At 36.9% G+C, this 16,548-nt stretch overlaps 1 protein-coding gene across 1 annotated transcript in view; it reads left to right on the top strand.

Annotated features, from left to right (window-relative positions):
- The window catches only part of CCNY (cyclin Y), a 107,284-nt gene that overhangs the window by 84,535 nt on the left and 6,201 nt on the right, over window positions 1–16,548 (top strand). The window contains exons 8-9 of the mRNA XM_030445595.1: window positions 9,722–9,888; window positions 14,292–14,454. Of these exons, the coding sequence (XP_030301455.1) occupies window positions 9,722–9,888; window positions 14,292–14,454 (330 nt within the window). The remainder of the gene's footprint in view (window positions 1–9,721; window positions 9,889–14,291; window positions 14,455–16,548) is intronic.

Here is a 16,548-nt window from a genome sequence, read left to right as displayed (position 1 = left end):
TTGTACTCCTCAGTTACGTTTTAAGCAACTAGGAAGATAGAGAACGTGGTTGAACTGTGTTGTGAAAATTATGGTACTTGAGAATTTAGTGTTTTGATAAAAATACCTTTCTCCCCTCACTTTGCCCTCTGATATTTCAACTGAAGTATGAAAAATCTGATACTATTTCAGGAGAAAACAAAAACACAAAAACAAGTGATCAGAGCACATAGGGACACTTGATTGGCAGCTGAGGTACTTTTCAGCTAGTCTAGTGTAACTACTGATCCTTATGCAGTTAATGGAAGATGCAGGTTCCTCCAAAGACCTCATAGTAGAGTGCACAGTGCTGTATATTGCTTGGTTTGACACTGTACCTCTCCATCCTATCATGATGGGATCGTTACTGCCACTGGGTGAGCAAGGCAAAGCACTGATGCTGGTCTCTGCATTGTATATGAAATCCATGAGAAGAGTTGTATGTATCCAAAATTGTTGTCTACCTTTGTCTGGGTCTTCAAGCATTCCGTGGAGGTGGCCGAAGCCCACCACTTTGCCACATCTGAAGAAGTTCTCCCAGGTACAGTGAGAAGGTCTCTGCAGCTGTGTTGTGGATCCTGGACCCCTTAGCAGCTGGCCATATGTCATGGTATGCTCTGGAGAAGGCCAAGGGGCTTCATATGTGTTGGCAGGAGTAGAAGAGTCAGGTTCTGGTTCCTGGTTTTAGGCCTTTTCTGCTCTTCTTTTGTTTACAGTCTAACTTCCAGCACAAGAATGATTATCAGTTAATATTTAGTGCGTTAGGCCACTGGGATATACACTTCATAAAAGGTGAACACTCAAGCTGGGAGTTGGGAGGGAATTTTTTTTTTTATATATTTTTTTTATATCACTGAGGGGAGAGGGCATTCAGTCAAAGAATGTATGTCTCTTTCCTGATGGATCTCTAAGGGTTTCTGTGTGGACAAGGAATGAATACTGATCCCAGTTTTAGACTGGAAGGTCAATGCTGTGTAATAGTTTGAGTGCATTTTGTATGTATTATATATCTTTGTCTTAAAATGGGCAAGTTAGGGGACAAACCTGGAGATATGTGACTTTTCTCTTATTTCCTTTAGTGCTTCCTATAAATGTCTACAACGGTGCTTTGCAGTTGTTCACATTTTCAGTTTTGTAACTTTGTTATACTTTTTTCAACACTTTGTCTCAAAAATAAAAATCATATTAATTTGCAAGGACCATGATGATGTGATGTCCTTTTCCACCAAACGGATGACAGCAGACCTTTGTAGAACATTTCAAATGCCCAGCTGGGCAATTGCAAACACAGTTATTTCTGGAGAGTCGTGGTAGGGAACTGGCTGATTGCTGAGAACAGAGCATATGGCAATTTAGAGATTGGATTAGAGCCGTAATTTGGCTATATGGGACCCACTACCCGTTATGATTTTTTCTGTACAAATATCTTTCTTGTTGCAAGACAATGTTACACTTGAGTTTTCTCACTAAAGAGAGGGCTGTGGATTTCTTCATGATGTGTTGGGGTGGAAAGTGTCTGTTATTCTGTGCTCCTGCACTCCTTGCCAAGCGGGTTACCAAGAGAGTTCATACAGAGTTTAAATGGGAGAGGAAAGGAATGAAGTTTTTGCAAATACACGTTCATTTGTAGATTCTCAGTTATGGTGATTAAAATACCAAAGCATTGTTTCCTTTCATGTAAATGAAGCGAGAAAAGCACTGGAGTTTTAATGGTACAGATACAACTGTACATAAAGTAATATAAAAACAATGTGAGAAAAAATAATGCTTTGCTCTTGCTGCTGCCTCAAAATTCAGAATTGTTCTAGTAATGTCAGTGACATTGCTCAGTGACTGCTTGTTCCTTCAGTGTGCTGAGACTCCCACAAGGTGATGCACAGCTTCTGACCTCTCCCTGTTGCACCACAGGAAACTCCAGCAATGCAGGCAGATACAATCATAGCATAATTTGTGTTGGAACAGAACTCCAGGGGTCATATCTGGTCTGGTCTCTGCTCAGAGCACAACCAGCTGGATCAAGCTGATCAGAGCCTGCTCAGCTGGGTACTGAATTTCTCTGAGGATGGAAATTTCAGAACCTCCAAAGAAGACCTGGTCCACTGTTTTAAGGGTGGCTAAGAAAAGAATTATATTATCTTGGGTGCTTTGAATACAATCACAGTGTGATAAGAGGTATCAGTGGGATATTGAGAGGTTAATGTTGAACAGCTTCAAAATGAAGTAACAAACACAAACAAAACTTATATAAAGTAGTAAAAATAAAAAATAATAAAAATTTGAATGTTCCTTTGGATTTTGAAATACTGAAATGAAATTATTTGGCACTTTGCTATTTGGGAGATATGCTTTTGAGGGGAAAAAAAAAGAAAAAGAAAAAAAAAAAAAAAAGAAGAAAGAGAGATTGAGAGAGAGAGAGAGAAGTGATAAAGCTCTTCCAGTATTCTGCTTACAAGTAGAACATACTTTATACAAAGACTGTTGTAATGTCCTCTGAGGTGGAAAAATATTAAATGCTGCTTCACACTAATTAAAACTGAACAGCTATCATTAGTTTTCAATTACTTAAAATGGATTTAGGTTCCATTGATTGGGATGTTGCATAACCAACTTTCTGCTATCCAAGTTCATGGGTGAGCAGGACATCCTAGGTAACTGGGACAGCGTTGGATGCTGTGATTACAATCAGACACTTGGGAGGTCCAGGATCAACCCAGCTGCAGATATTCACCCTGGGGATTAGATCTGCCTCAGGAGTGGCCTCCCTGGAGCAGCAGAACTGGAGCTTGGTTGCTGTTGTTGATCTGATAAGCCTTGGGCCATGTTACAGTTTTGTGTCTGGATAAAACAAAGTCCTCCAGGACCAATGGCAATATTGGAATGCTAACTGCTTCTCCACTGTTCTCTGGCAAGTCCAAGTCCTGGGAGTTAATGTCAGAGGTATCCATACTGGGTCAGCATGAAGTAATTTTGCATCTGGCAGCTTTATGAGTTCAAGATATGTGCTGAAACAAATGAGTTCTGTATCTCTGCTAGACCTGGTGCAAAGCTAATGAACCTCTTCAGAGTTCACTGAACTCAAAGTCAATTTGGTATTATCTATACTCATGGAGTAGTAATTTTATTTAATTAATAGAATTCCTTTAATTCAGATAAATTAATTCTTTACAAAGGCGATTCACTCAATTGGTTTCACTTATGATTAAATAATAATTTTCTCATATTTAAAGTATGAAAGTAAATAATTACAAAATCTTTGCGTGAGTCTTTGGGAAGAGATGGAAAATAATAATCCAGTATTGCTCTTTTGAAGTGTCGTCTCTGTGCATCAGGTATATCAGAAGACACATCTTCTGACCTTCCCAGGTTATTAAAAAGTCTCCAATGAGAGGTAAATGTTGTCCATCAAGGCTTGCTAAACTAAGAGTTGTCTAAAACCCATTTGGTTAATTCTCAGCACCAGTAGACTAATAATGGAGGTATCAAACTCTCAAGGTACAGAGTTTCTAAGTAAAAATATATTATATAGATGGATTGATGTCCACGGATAGTTTCCAGATCAGAGCTGCATTTTCATTTCAGCTAGGAGTTGAAATATTGTACAAGTGAGTTCCTAAGGTAATTTTGTAGCTTTATTGGTATTAACTCTATAGTTGTTTGCAAGCTGGGAAAAATTTAGAATGATACATTATTTGGCTAAAGCCACTGACAGCTTCTGCTAATGTCACATCAGTAACTTGAATCTTTTATTTAAATAGTCTGGTTATCATTCTGTAAAAATTTATCATTATGCAGTCATCAAACTAGGTGGGTCATGGTTGGTTTGATGAAGATGGTTCTTGGAAGCTATTAGTGTTTGAGGAGAACTATGTGTTGAATTAAGGCTTAATGAATCTGTTGTCTTTCTGGAATTCAGCTTCTGAATGTTTACTAGAGAAGTGCTCAGATGTTTTACCACAAAAGCTTACTTTCAGAAGAGGCACTGCAAAGGATGAACTGAAGAAAAATAACACTGGTATAATAGGTTCAATTTGTTTAAACTTTAGTTCTATTCTTAACCATGGGATACAGCTGTTCAAATTGAGTGAAAGCACATCATGGCATTTATTGTAACTTATGTTTTCTAGATACTAAAAGCTCATGTGAACTTTTATTAGTTGTGGTTCTGTAAAGGAACATCTACTGAAATAATCCAGATGAGATGAAGTTTTCTGGGTTTTTTTAAAGTTGTTTCTCACATTGTTTCTTCTGCATTTTTTAGCATTTTGAAATATTTGTAAATTTCCAGTATTCTGACATGCAAGTTACAGTATTCTGTTTTATAGTGAGATTTTAAAAGTCAAATTTATTATATAGCTTTACAGCAGCTAATCCTAAAGAAAAATGTAAAATGAAAAATGTTTTGTGTTTGAAAATAAAGCCAGTGAAATACATTGCAAGACACAAATATATTGAACTGCATAGTAACACACAGAATCTGGTCTGTTTGATTTAAAACTCATATTTAAGTAAATGGCACCTGTGTTTAAGAAACTGTTCAATGTATAGACATGATTACATAAAAGCAGCATTTCCATATGTCATGTTTACAGGGTCAATGTTTTCAGTGATTTTTTTCTTTCTTTGGTGTTGGGGTTTTTTTGTGTGTTGTTTTTTTGTTGTTGTTTTTCTTTTTAAAGGAGGCAGAGCCTGCCTGCATGTGGGAAGACTCACTTACTTTTGCCAGCAGAAGCAGGTGGTATTCTCCCACCAGCCACGAGTTTGTTTGGGATGAGTAGCGTAGTGATGAACCACCCACCAGCCTTCTTCTTGACACAGGCTGAGAGCCACCTGGCCTTTCTCCAAAAGTCTGCACTGATTCAGCACATCTTTGTAGCAGCCAAAAGCATCCACCTTCGGTCAGATGTGCTGCTAAGCACATGGCAGGCTCTGCCTTGCCTTTGTACTCTGATGTCCCGTCAGAGTCATGGTACTCAGGCTTTACTCTGGTCTGGGTCTAATATATTGAAATGCTCTGAGATAAAATCAGTGGTCAACAAATCCTTTTTTTAGGAATAATGAATTTTCTCACTTTTGCATAAGAGATGGCTCATTTGGCTGTGCATATAGTGCTGTTATGAGGATACTCTGCATCAGTAGGGCGAGAGCTCAGTACCAGGCTTTCCTCTGCCTAAAATTTCACTAGCTGCTAAGTCACCTGGTTCTCTCCACACTAGAGCTAGACAGAGCTAAAACAAAGCCTGTGTGTGTTAACGAGTGAGTTTTATTAGAAGTTGAAGAATGGCAATATTGTGACAACATGGTTGTCTTTGGGACACAAGTCCTAGATTACCGTGAATTCTCACATTAGCTGAAGACCTTGACAACAAACTTTTACAAATGTTTGCTGCAAGAAGTGTGCTTTTTTTGGTCTTGTTTTACTTGAAGACATACAATTTAAAGCCAAGACCAAGTCAGCGAGGCCACAACACTCTCTTTTAAGGCATTTTCAGGAAGGGAACCAGAGGCTGCCCTAAGTGCCTTTCTCCTGGTGAGGTATTTGTTATCTTGAGTTTTAGCACAACATGATACAGTCTCACTCCAGAAAACAGTATGTCTGGATTTAAGCCCAGGTTATCACTGAGGACTTGAGCAATCATTCATGTCCTTCACAATGCTACTAGAAGATGCTCAAATACAACAATGGAGGTGGTAAAAGTCTAGTGTCATATAAAGCTCCTGTTTGATTTTTAAAACTGATTTCTCAAGTGTGTGCTGTTGGAAAGCTAGTTGCAAGTTTGTGCAAAGAGAGCAATTTTGTGCTCCCTTTTTACCTAGGTGTAAGGTCATCTGCTCACAGTGTAAGTCCCTTTGTCATGGATTAGTCTCATTTATGTCTTTCATTGGAATTTCATTTTTATCTGTTCTTACCAGTTTACTTCTCTGAATGCCTCATACTGAATGCCACAGCAGAGCCTTTACTTTTTCTGTTTTTTTCTCTCTTTCTAAACTAGAGCTGCACATAAATACATCCCTGTCTGCTTTGTGTATCTATAGAAGTGGCTCTGGTGAGATCCATGTGCCACCTTTTAACTGAGCTTTGTGTTTCTGTGGTTTTAGAAGTGGTTTTGGAACACTTTCAGGAGAGATGAGGCTTTTGAATCTCCACCACTGTTTCCACCTCACCCACTTACACACTTTTATTTCAAGGCAGAAACTGAAATAGTGGAGTGACCACTTGCTTATTTTTAGAGACCTAAGTTTCATTTCTCAAAGCATTTAAACTGTGCTGGTTATTTTGGACCCACACGCTTCTTGGAAAGTCTGCATGGGCAAAACTCCCAGTACCAAGTTTTATAAATCAAAATCTTTTCAGAGCGATGCACTAACTAAAAGGTCAAAATTCTGTTTTCAATAATGAGCTTGACATATTATTTGGAATCTATAATTTTCTACTTAAATAGTTTTGCCCTACCTATGAATGAAAATAAAATTAATTTTAGAACAATTTGTATTTTTTTATTTTATAGTGCTACAAAATAATGTTACTGGTTTCTTTCAGCATTAGTATGGCAGGCAGGGACAAGTCAGCTAAAAAAGAAATGGTTTATTCAGGAGTCTGGCAGCTGGTTTCTTGAAAAACACAGTTTTAGTTTTATGTTAATTTGCTACCTATATGTTTCCTATTTAAAAAAAAAAATGCTTCTAAATCAACAGTTTTTTCTGTGGCATCTCATGCTGTAAATATTCTGACTTTGTAGCTCCAGATACCTTTGTTTTCACAGACATTTAATGTAATTATTATGCCTGTCTTTTTGTGCCTGATGACATAGACTGAGGTTTACAGAATGTCTGAAATGAGATTAAGGATTTTTTATGGATAATTTTTTTTAAGATTAAGGTTTTAATTTTTTACTTGACCAGTCTTTTTAATTTCACGTCCAACATATTGACACTTCTCAGCTTTTTCTGAGTGTTCTATTAATTTCAAAAAATTATGCTTTTCCAAGTAAGATTATTTCTATGGATTGGTGATGTTGTGTGTATGCTTCTATTGTAAGGGATCTGTTACTGCTTGTTTAAAATTAGTCCAGTATTAATTTGAAGCAACAGAAATCCCTAGAGTTTGGGGTAAATATTTTCTAAATTTTTTGTTGATTATATTAATTATCTATAAATCAATCATAATCCCTCTTTAAAAATGTTTTAAATTCCAAGTAAAATGCTTAAACATTATTTCAAAAAACATTATCTTAAAGGTGTTATTTTCAGTTTTTCTTAGCAGCCATGTATTTCTTCTGTTAGAGCAGAAGTAAATTTCCTTCAGCATCTGTCAAAGAAGATTTGTAGTGATTTAAAATTTAAACCAAGATGCTGGTCTTTTGGAATCCCAAACAGTGTCTTTTCTCATAAAATATGCAGCCTTCCAGGCAGGTATGGCATTTTGCACATTTATTATACTTCCATCAGAGTATCTCATAAAATCTCCTGCTAGTTTCTGTCAGTCCTTGTAAGAGTATGAGCAAACTAAATAACCACCTCATTCTTTAACACAGTGCATTAAAGAGGGTATTATAAGATCTATTACAAGATACAAAGAATAGGTTATTCCTCAGTAAATACAAACTTGTATTTTTATACACTAGCATGTCTCAGCTAATTGTTGGTTTTAGTTAATGTGTCTCTTGTCATGATGAAGCACTTCCACTTGCAAGTTCTGCTCCTTCATGTACAGCAAGTGGTTCCACAGCTGAGAAACAGAACTGTGGAAGGGGTTCACTTCCTTCACGCCAATCACAGCAGTAAAAAAAGTTGCCTTCCAAATCAGAGTAGGATTTGCTAACTTAATGAATGCCTGTATCTCATATTCCTTAAATCACTGCCAGAAGTGAAACCTGTTTGAACAGCCTTACAGTGGACTGAGAAACCTGTTGCCTGGGAGAGGTGGTGTGTTGAGAAGAGAAAATTGTATACTTTTTATGTGTGAGTTCATTGTAATGTGGCTTACTTACAGACATTGTAACTTGAGTTTTATTTTCCTTCAGTAAAAAGAAAGAACTTTTCTTTGTGATGATCACTTTGAACAAAAGCTGTCTGGTATTATGAGGTTTGTATATATTCCTTGCTCATGCAGTTCGTACTGCAGTAAGATATTTCATTTTGTGGGCTGAATCTTTATGTACATGTATTCAGATATTTAATTTTTTTCATATATAATTTTCTGTAAAACACTGAATTATACAGCAGCTGTCTACTCTTTTCACTGGTCTTGTTGCCAAGTTCCAATTACTTGTATGTATCATAATTATGAAAATTAATGAACAAAACTGTATGAGGTATGTAATTGGCCTTGATGATACTGTGAACTCAAATTAGTTTCAAAATGGAGTAATGTTTTGTATTAATGCTAGACCTTTCAAGAAGCTCAAATCACTGAGGGGACTCTGTGTGCTTGTATGAGTGCAAATCCTTATAGAAAATCACAAGTGAACTGTTCTGGGTGAGAAAGTTTCCCCTGTGTTTCTCCTCTTCTTAAATCCTTACCAGCATGCATCCTACATTGAGTTTTTTATATATTAGCTATTCTTCTGCTATTTTTTTTAAAAATGTATTGGGTATTATTTGGTTAGGTGCCAAGAAGTATTAACTTTGTCAAACTGCAGGAGTTTTATTATGTCTGCACAGATAGTATAGAAACTGCTTAAACGTGGATAGCAGAAGTGTTCAGTTTTTTTCACCTCACATGCAAATATTCATGCTTATATGAATATGAATAAGTGTTAATATACATAAATGCATATGTATATATACACATTATATATATTCATATCTATAACTACGACTCTATATACTTATCTAAATATCCCTAAATGGGATAGAGTAGGAGACCACACAGATCACCTACAACTAGTATTTCTTAGAACACATTTTGTTTATCAGTCTTTTACTATTAATGTAACTGAGCTGCTATCAATATCAGGTGGATATTCACACAGAATGTTGCCTTATTTGCTGCAGTGGATCCCTAATGCATTCACCCATAGTTCTCTGGCTGGAGCATCAGCTGGTGGGAGCCAACCCAGCTCTGTGGTTGGACACAGAGGTTCATCCTGCATACACCTTCCCCTGCCCTCTTGTTTGTAAATGGTAGCACCACCCTCTAGGATGAGGTCTGGGTTATATTAGTTCAGGTTGATAACCTGAGTTGGTAACTGTTCCTCTCTCCATCCTGTAGAAAATGCCTATAGAACCTCTTCACAGGCTCACCAGAGGGGCCCCTGCATGACATGATGCCATATTTGAGAACTGATTGCCTGTGAATGACAAATATAGTTGTTTGTGTGGTAGAGTAACTATTACTGGTAGCATATCCATTCTTTCCTCATTAGTAATTACAATGTATGTTATTATTTTAATAATGTATTAAGTTCTCATCTTAACTCATCCTCACATATGATTACATGAGCAAGAGTTATAGATAGAAAAGTTTGGGTTTTTTTCTGGTGATATGATCAGAAAGGAAAGGCCAACTAAAATATGAATTGACCACATCCAGTCTTGAGCTTGACATGAATGTATGTATTTAAACCTACAGCTTTTATGAAACAGTCTCTTGAAAGCAGGTTACTCTTTTAAAATTGCTGACATGAGTTTATAAGAGTAATTTTCTTTTTTACTTCTACTTAATAGCAGAATAGATTGTCTTGATTTTAATGTGTTTCCACAGGTATATCTTGAAAGACTTTTAACTTATGCAGAAATAGATATCTGTCCAGCAAACTGGAAGCGAATTGTACTGGGTGCAATTCTGCTGGCATCCAAAGTTTGGGACGACCAGGCAGTGTGGAACGTGGATTACTGCCAGATCCTGAAAGATATCACGGTTGAAGACATGTGAGTGCAGTATGTTTATCTTTGTCAATGAATGTCAAGATCTGGGTGTATGAGGGGGATGGGAAGTTTTCTCATAAATTCCATAAAGTTTGTGTATCTGCTTTGTATCTAAACATGATGATGCTGATAGATGGCATGAAGTCTACTCGGCTATTCCTTTCATAGAAGACATTAATTATTTTTGGGTTTTGGTGAAACTGTTTTACCACTGGATGTTCATACTCGGTGATGAAAAGAGACCTATGGATTAATTGAATGTATAACTTGACAAAGAACCCCACATCCAATAAGCCTGTGTGTATTCAATTCAGCAACTTTTGCTGTTGGGCTGTTTCTCTGTATAGACAGTGGAGAAATATGTATGACAGGAAAAAAAATTTTTGTCATCCTAGTGACCCTTAGATGATCACCCACTTATTTTTTGCCTTTATTCAAAACCAGTGCCTTTGGATTCTCACACATACACACCCCTGCTGAGGTCATTTCCAAGATGTTTAAAATTAGTAGTTTAACTTGTGAAGAGAGGTTTAAAATGTTCCATTTTTAAATCTGACAGTCTTCATAAGAAGTGCATATTGGAACTGCAGAGAGAGTTGTGGTATCTACCTGGATACTCCAGAGGCATATCAAGAGTATATTACAACAGTAATAAAAGAAACTGTAGGAAGAATAAACAAAATTAAGATCTCAATATTTACAAATATTAAAATGAATTATCATAGCCAAGTCCTGTTTTTTGTTTTTTGTTTTTTTTTTTTTGGTTTGTTGGTTAGCAGGTATTACATATATTGGCTGGAGTGCCTGGGGTTTGTATCATCTCTGTGTTGAGTCAAGTACCATGCAGACATCCCGAGGTGCCATTACCTGAGCCTGAGCTGGTGGGTGGGCAAGAGTGGAGCTGGAGGGGAGGCTGTGGGATTGGGGCTGGAATGGTGGCTGGGTCCACAGCAGCTCCTGCATTCAAAGAGTGACCTTTGCAGTCTACTGGTGAACTGCTTCTTTTATAAGAGCTAACAACAATAACATTATTAAAAAGATGTTTTATTACAGTATCATGTTTCAGAGCTCTTTTGAGCAGAGCTAATACGTATATAAACTTGTCCCTGATTTAACTAACTTAAACCAGGGTTGAAGACACTGAATAGTTTGTTGTAAGTACTCTGGGAAGAGGGAAGGAAGGAAGTAGATGAGCAGAAGTGTTTATACAGACAGAATAGTTTTTTAATCTCAATTTGCAACCAGTTTGCAGTGAAAGAGCAAGTGTTTTTTCTAAAACAGCCCTAATTTTATTTCTTAGTCATTCATTGGTTGTCTGATTTATAACTAGTGTAAAAATGATCTGTAAGGGAAAGGCTGAATGTTAGGAATCAGCTGATTGCTTTAAACATGCTCTTACACTATTAGATAAGGCTTATAAATTGTAACTAGCAGTTGTTGCTCAAGTATTAGAAAAGTTCTCTCTACATCTTGTTTTAACAAGCAATTTGTAGTAAGATGGGTTTTCCCTAGTCAAAGTGAAAGATTCAGAGCTTGCATTGCTGAAGGTACTTCCATTAGTTTTGGGGAAAACTCTCTTCTCAAAAAAAGAGGTGGGAAGTACCATAGAATGCCATCTCAGTTTCTGTTTTAATATGTGAGCTACTTTAGGGGTGGCTGATGATACTTCTTTTCCTAGATAACCTAGACAAAATGAGATTTTTAAAATAAAAGAGGGCAAAGTGGACAGGAAGCTAAAATCAGTCCCTTCACACTTCTGTGTGCAATATTATTACACACAGAACAATTTGGTAATGCTTCCTTGACTGTTTTGGGTGTTTCCTGAATGATTTTGCTAAGCTACTTTTCTCTTGATCCTTTTCTCATGCTTTTGGGCATTCAAGTGGCAGTAAGGGCCTCCCTCTGTTCACTCCTCACCCATGGCAAATCTGAGAGCTTTTTAAAGTATTCCTGAAGGTGTAACATGAGCTGAAGTAGAGTACTGAACAGCTTGAAGCAGACTGGCAGGTTTGACTTTGCTATTTGATGGCATTTATAAGGAATGGTTATAAAGACAAGTTTTGAAATTGCTGATTCTCAGGGGTTTTTTTGTAAGGCAGGTGATGAAGGCATACTGTGATGGTGTGAAGAATAAAAAAAAAAGAGGTTATTATTTTTGACAAACAGATGTGATGGTGTTACTGTAGGAAATTGTTCTTGAGCTATGTTAACACCATTACTCATGTGACAGGGCTGTGCTCCTGTGCTAACATCAGCCCTTTTTCAGTGTGGCACATTCCTTAAGCCAAGCTTTGAAGAGTCCTTGTCCTCAAAGCTTTTAGCTTCTTAACATTTTCTTAATGATTTTAGGGTTCTCACAAACTGCAAAACCGGAGGTCATTGGGAAGCCTGTGTACTCTATATGTACTTGGTGATCTTGGTCATTGGCTTTGTGTTTGGGGCTTCTTGTGATCCCTTCAGATTTTTGTGCTTGTTGACCCGATGTTAACATTCCCACCTCCAGTTTTTCAATTTTTTTTTTCTCCTGTCCCTGGTGTAGTTGATAGTTTTTTATTTCTTATTTTTCAGATAGATGGGACAGAACAGTATTAGGAGTTTGAAGTTCCTAGGTCCTGTGTGAGATCAGGGCTTTCATTGTTTATAGTACTAAGGCAGAAAAACTCCAGATGAAAATCTTCAACTGCTGTGAATCAGTCAGCATAGGGGTATCTTCCAAAACATCATCCAGAACTTTCTGAGCTTTATAACTCAGCAGCAGCACACTGAACTGTGTGTAAAAGCTAACAGAGTACTTGGGAGGACTGAACTGCAGCCTGTGTCTGTAATCATGTGTGTAGCATTACCTGGAGTTTTCGTAGGAATCTGGGGAGGGACTACAGGACATGCTAAAACAGTCTTGTGTATGCACTCAGGAAGAAGAGTATAGTGGTTAGTTATGTTATTAGTTCAAATAAAAAATACCTGTATTTTTTTGTTCTTTGTCTGCTGATCTAACCTTCAAATCTGCCAACTAGAGGACAGCAAGAATCTGAGGCTATGTATTGTTCTGCTTAGCTTGCACAAAAAGAATCTTGGCACTATGAAGGACACTTAAAGATTATCTTCTCTATTTATTGATAGATGTCTTAAAATGTAATATTTTTAATTTAGATTATTTTTTTTAAAGCTAGAATCTTCAGTGTTGTGAATTCATGCCAAAGAGTCCATATCCAGCTTTTAGATAGTCTTTTAGTGTTAATATTTATCATTATGCAAACATGGAATTTTGGCTGGGAGAGTGTGAAAATAAGGACAGACAGTGATTATGATGCCAGAATAGAATGAAAATAAAAATCATTCAGTATTGAAAAACCACTGTACCAGTACTTTTTGTCCTTGGATCCTTCCTCTTCTCTTGCCAACAGACTGCACATTCCTTGCACATTCACTCTGCAGTCGAAATGTAGCTTAAATGCAGCATCTTAGTTGGGCAATACCTGCTGGTAACACAGCTGTGCAGTCCATATACTCTTCAGCAAACATGGATAACTCTTACCTCTATTTTTTTAAAAAAATCATGTCTTAAGATCGCTAGTTTGAATATATCATGTGTCTCTGCATAAGTATTGCGTAGGATATCTTATTACTCTGCAATCTATGAAAATTTCCATACCTTAATTTTGCTGATTAACTTATTCCTTAACATAGTTTTTTAATGTACTGGTGTAGGTAATAATGTATTGCTATACCAGCATTTTCATGGGATGGGAGCTCGAATAGGACTTGTGTTCCTATAAAGTATTATGACAAACAAATTTGGTTTAGGTACTGAAAAACAAATAATCATCACTGGATTTTGATTGCACATCTAGAGGAAGATTTCTTCATTGTGTTCATAGAGAGATAGGTCAGGATGCTAAAAAATTCAGGTTTCCCATGACTGGTTTTAAATTTTTCATTATGAAAGGCTGAAGATAGTAAATAAGTTCTCCAGTAATTTAGCTGTTAGAGTTTGCAGCATTTATAAGAGATGTCTGACAATTCTAGGGCATGTCTGTATGCTGTGTTTGCATATCTGTGTGTGCAGATCCACCTAGTGGAGGTACAGGGTAAACTACAACGAATAATTTTTTCCAGATTTTCTTTTGCTAGCTCTTTCACATATTGTATTACCTAAGCTGGTGTTCTGCTAGGAAAAGTTTATGTCTGGGTTTGATTGCTGTTGCAGTAGCAGCTGCAAGGTGCAGCATCTTTCATATTCCTCATTGTCACATGTATGCTGGTAGAACTTGATGGACCTTAGGCTAGCATAAGTGTGTCTGGAAAAAAAAAGAAGTTAATTGGTTACTACCATTTGCAATTCAAAGTAAATTACATACAGAATGCACAGTCTGAAATATGTTTTCATATCTATCTTGTTTCTACAGGAATGAGCTGGAACGCCAGTTTCTCGAGCTGTTGCAGTTCAATATTAATGTTCCCTCCAGTGTTTATGCCAAGTATTATTTTGATTTGCGTTCCCTGGCAGAAGCAAATAACCTGAGTTTTCCCTTGGAGCCTCTCAGCAGGGACAGGGCGTATAAACTTGAGGTGAGACACTTTGTTTTCAGATTGCTCTGAGCTGGTTTTGTATGGGGGATTTAGAATTTTTATGGTTTTTCTCCCCTCTCCCATCTCTTCCCAAATATTCCCATCAGATGCTGGAATATCGTGTGCTTCAGTTTCCATGACCATTTTGTTTGTGCCTAAGTTATTCATGAATATGGAGATAGCTTTTTGGCTCAATTTGCTTTGACACTTTGCCTTGCTTTTCCATTTCTCTTTCAGTTCCAGTCAGTCTGTAATTGGCCTTGTGAAAGTAGCCATAGTTTTACAATGACTCTGCTCAGAGTCTGGTTTGGTGTGTTCATTTGGTTTCTTAGAACTGATTATCTGCCTGAAAGGACAGAATATTAACAAGTATTGCAGAAAATAACTGTTGCATGTGCTAGTTACCTGCTGCTGTTTCACTTGGGTCCAAGTCTTCTCTCCTGTGGTGTTTTTCTCGGTAATGGAAAAACAGAAATGAGCACACATCTTTTGTGAATAATTCAGGAATGCTTATGAGACCCTGAATTATACCAGGTACAGAAAACACTTTGTTGGATGGTCTGGACCTGTGAATTGCAGGGCACTATGAATTCCCACAAACACAGGAGGAATTTAAAATGATCAGAAAATTGTGTGCACTTTGCAAGACAGGATTTTTTTTTCCTAAGCTTTCTGATATGAAGTTTTCCAAACAGGGACATTATTGCATGAGTATGTACACATTCTGTTACTAATTCTGGAATGTCTGATAAGGTAGTAACTGCTTTTAACATTGCACATCTTTAATTACATAATAGCTTTGCACTAGAGGTTGTTTGCCCGTGGGTTAGAGTGATCTTTGCATGGTCTAATGCTCCTGTAAAACAGGCAGGCAAAACCACTCATGTTTTTATGGAGGGAAATCATATGTGGGAAGATTAATTGACTTGTTTGTGATTGTAATTGGAACAGAATGGGTGGAGAAATAATCAAAGCAGATTTCACTGAAGTCATATTTCTCATCCCTTGTAATGGTTCTTTCTAAATTTTGCACATAGCTCTAATAAGAATGTAGCTTCAATCTGTGTGAAGAGTGTAATGTAAAAGTGTGTCAGATTTTGTTCTTATTTGAGATAATTTTAAAGAATGAAAATTCATTATGATTGTAATCTTAAATAAAAATGGGGTAGTTTACCAAGTTATTAGATAGTGGGTCTTGATCAGTGCCACTATGTATATTAAAACTGGGTGAATGAGTTTTTAAAGAAAAGTTAGTACAGTCTCCCAACATTGTCACCTTATATTGCACACAATGTATAACAGAAGGCTTCAAATGATAGTAATAGCAATAGATCCTAAAACTTGAAAAAAGGGAATGACTGTAAATACCCAGAGAACACTGATGGTTCTTCTGTACTAACTAAGGCAAAAGCATATTTAAAAAGAAAATAATGGAATAATTTAAAGAAATAAAGAAATTTAAAGAAATAAAAGAAATAATGGAATACTTTTTAAACAAACCCATATTATTAAAAATTTTCCCATGTTGGAGATGCTTTTTTTTTGCTAGCAAAAGTTGGTTGCAAAGTAATCCTGCTAGCCAAGGACAGTGTCTTCAGCGAAATGGAAGAGTATCTGCTGTGAAACCAACTTGGTCAACCAGCTCCCAGCCTCTGTTCTGCAGCCAGAAGGAAGGGAACATGGTGGGAACTGCTGTGTTCCCTGGCAGTACTTGGTTGTCATTAGTGTGCCCTTGAAACTAGTTGACAGTATAAGTTATAGCCTAGTTCCTTGAGCACAGTTAAGCATTTTACTTGTCAAGGGTTATCCAAATGCAGTTGCAGCACTTTTCTAGATCTCTTGTGAGCTATTCAGTCCAGAACTCTGTTTTTAAGAGTTGCCTGGATTGTCAAATGGAGTAGATATAATACATATAGGTTGTAGTATCTTTGATACTGAGAAAAACTGCAGTCTGTGGTGAAAGCCGGCAGACTCATAGTGAATGTACATATACAGTGAAGTATTTGCCTTGTCTGGGAAGCTGAAAAGACCTTGCTCAGTCCTAAGAATGAAAACAACTTACTTATTGACATTTGACATCACAAAAGGTAGAGG

This window comes from Calypte anna, chromosome 2 (assembly GCF_003957555.1).
Source record: "Calypte anna isolate BGI_N300 chromosome 2, bCalAnn1_v1.p, whole genome shotgun sequence".
Classification (NCBI taxonomy): Eukaryota; Metazoa; Chordata; class Aves; order Apodiformes; family Trochilidae; genus Calypte; species Calypte anna.
The sequence above is the reverse complement of the archived record's forward strand: the minus strand, read 5'-3'. Positions and strand labels throughout refer to the sequence as shown.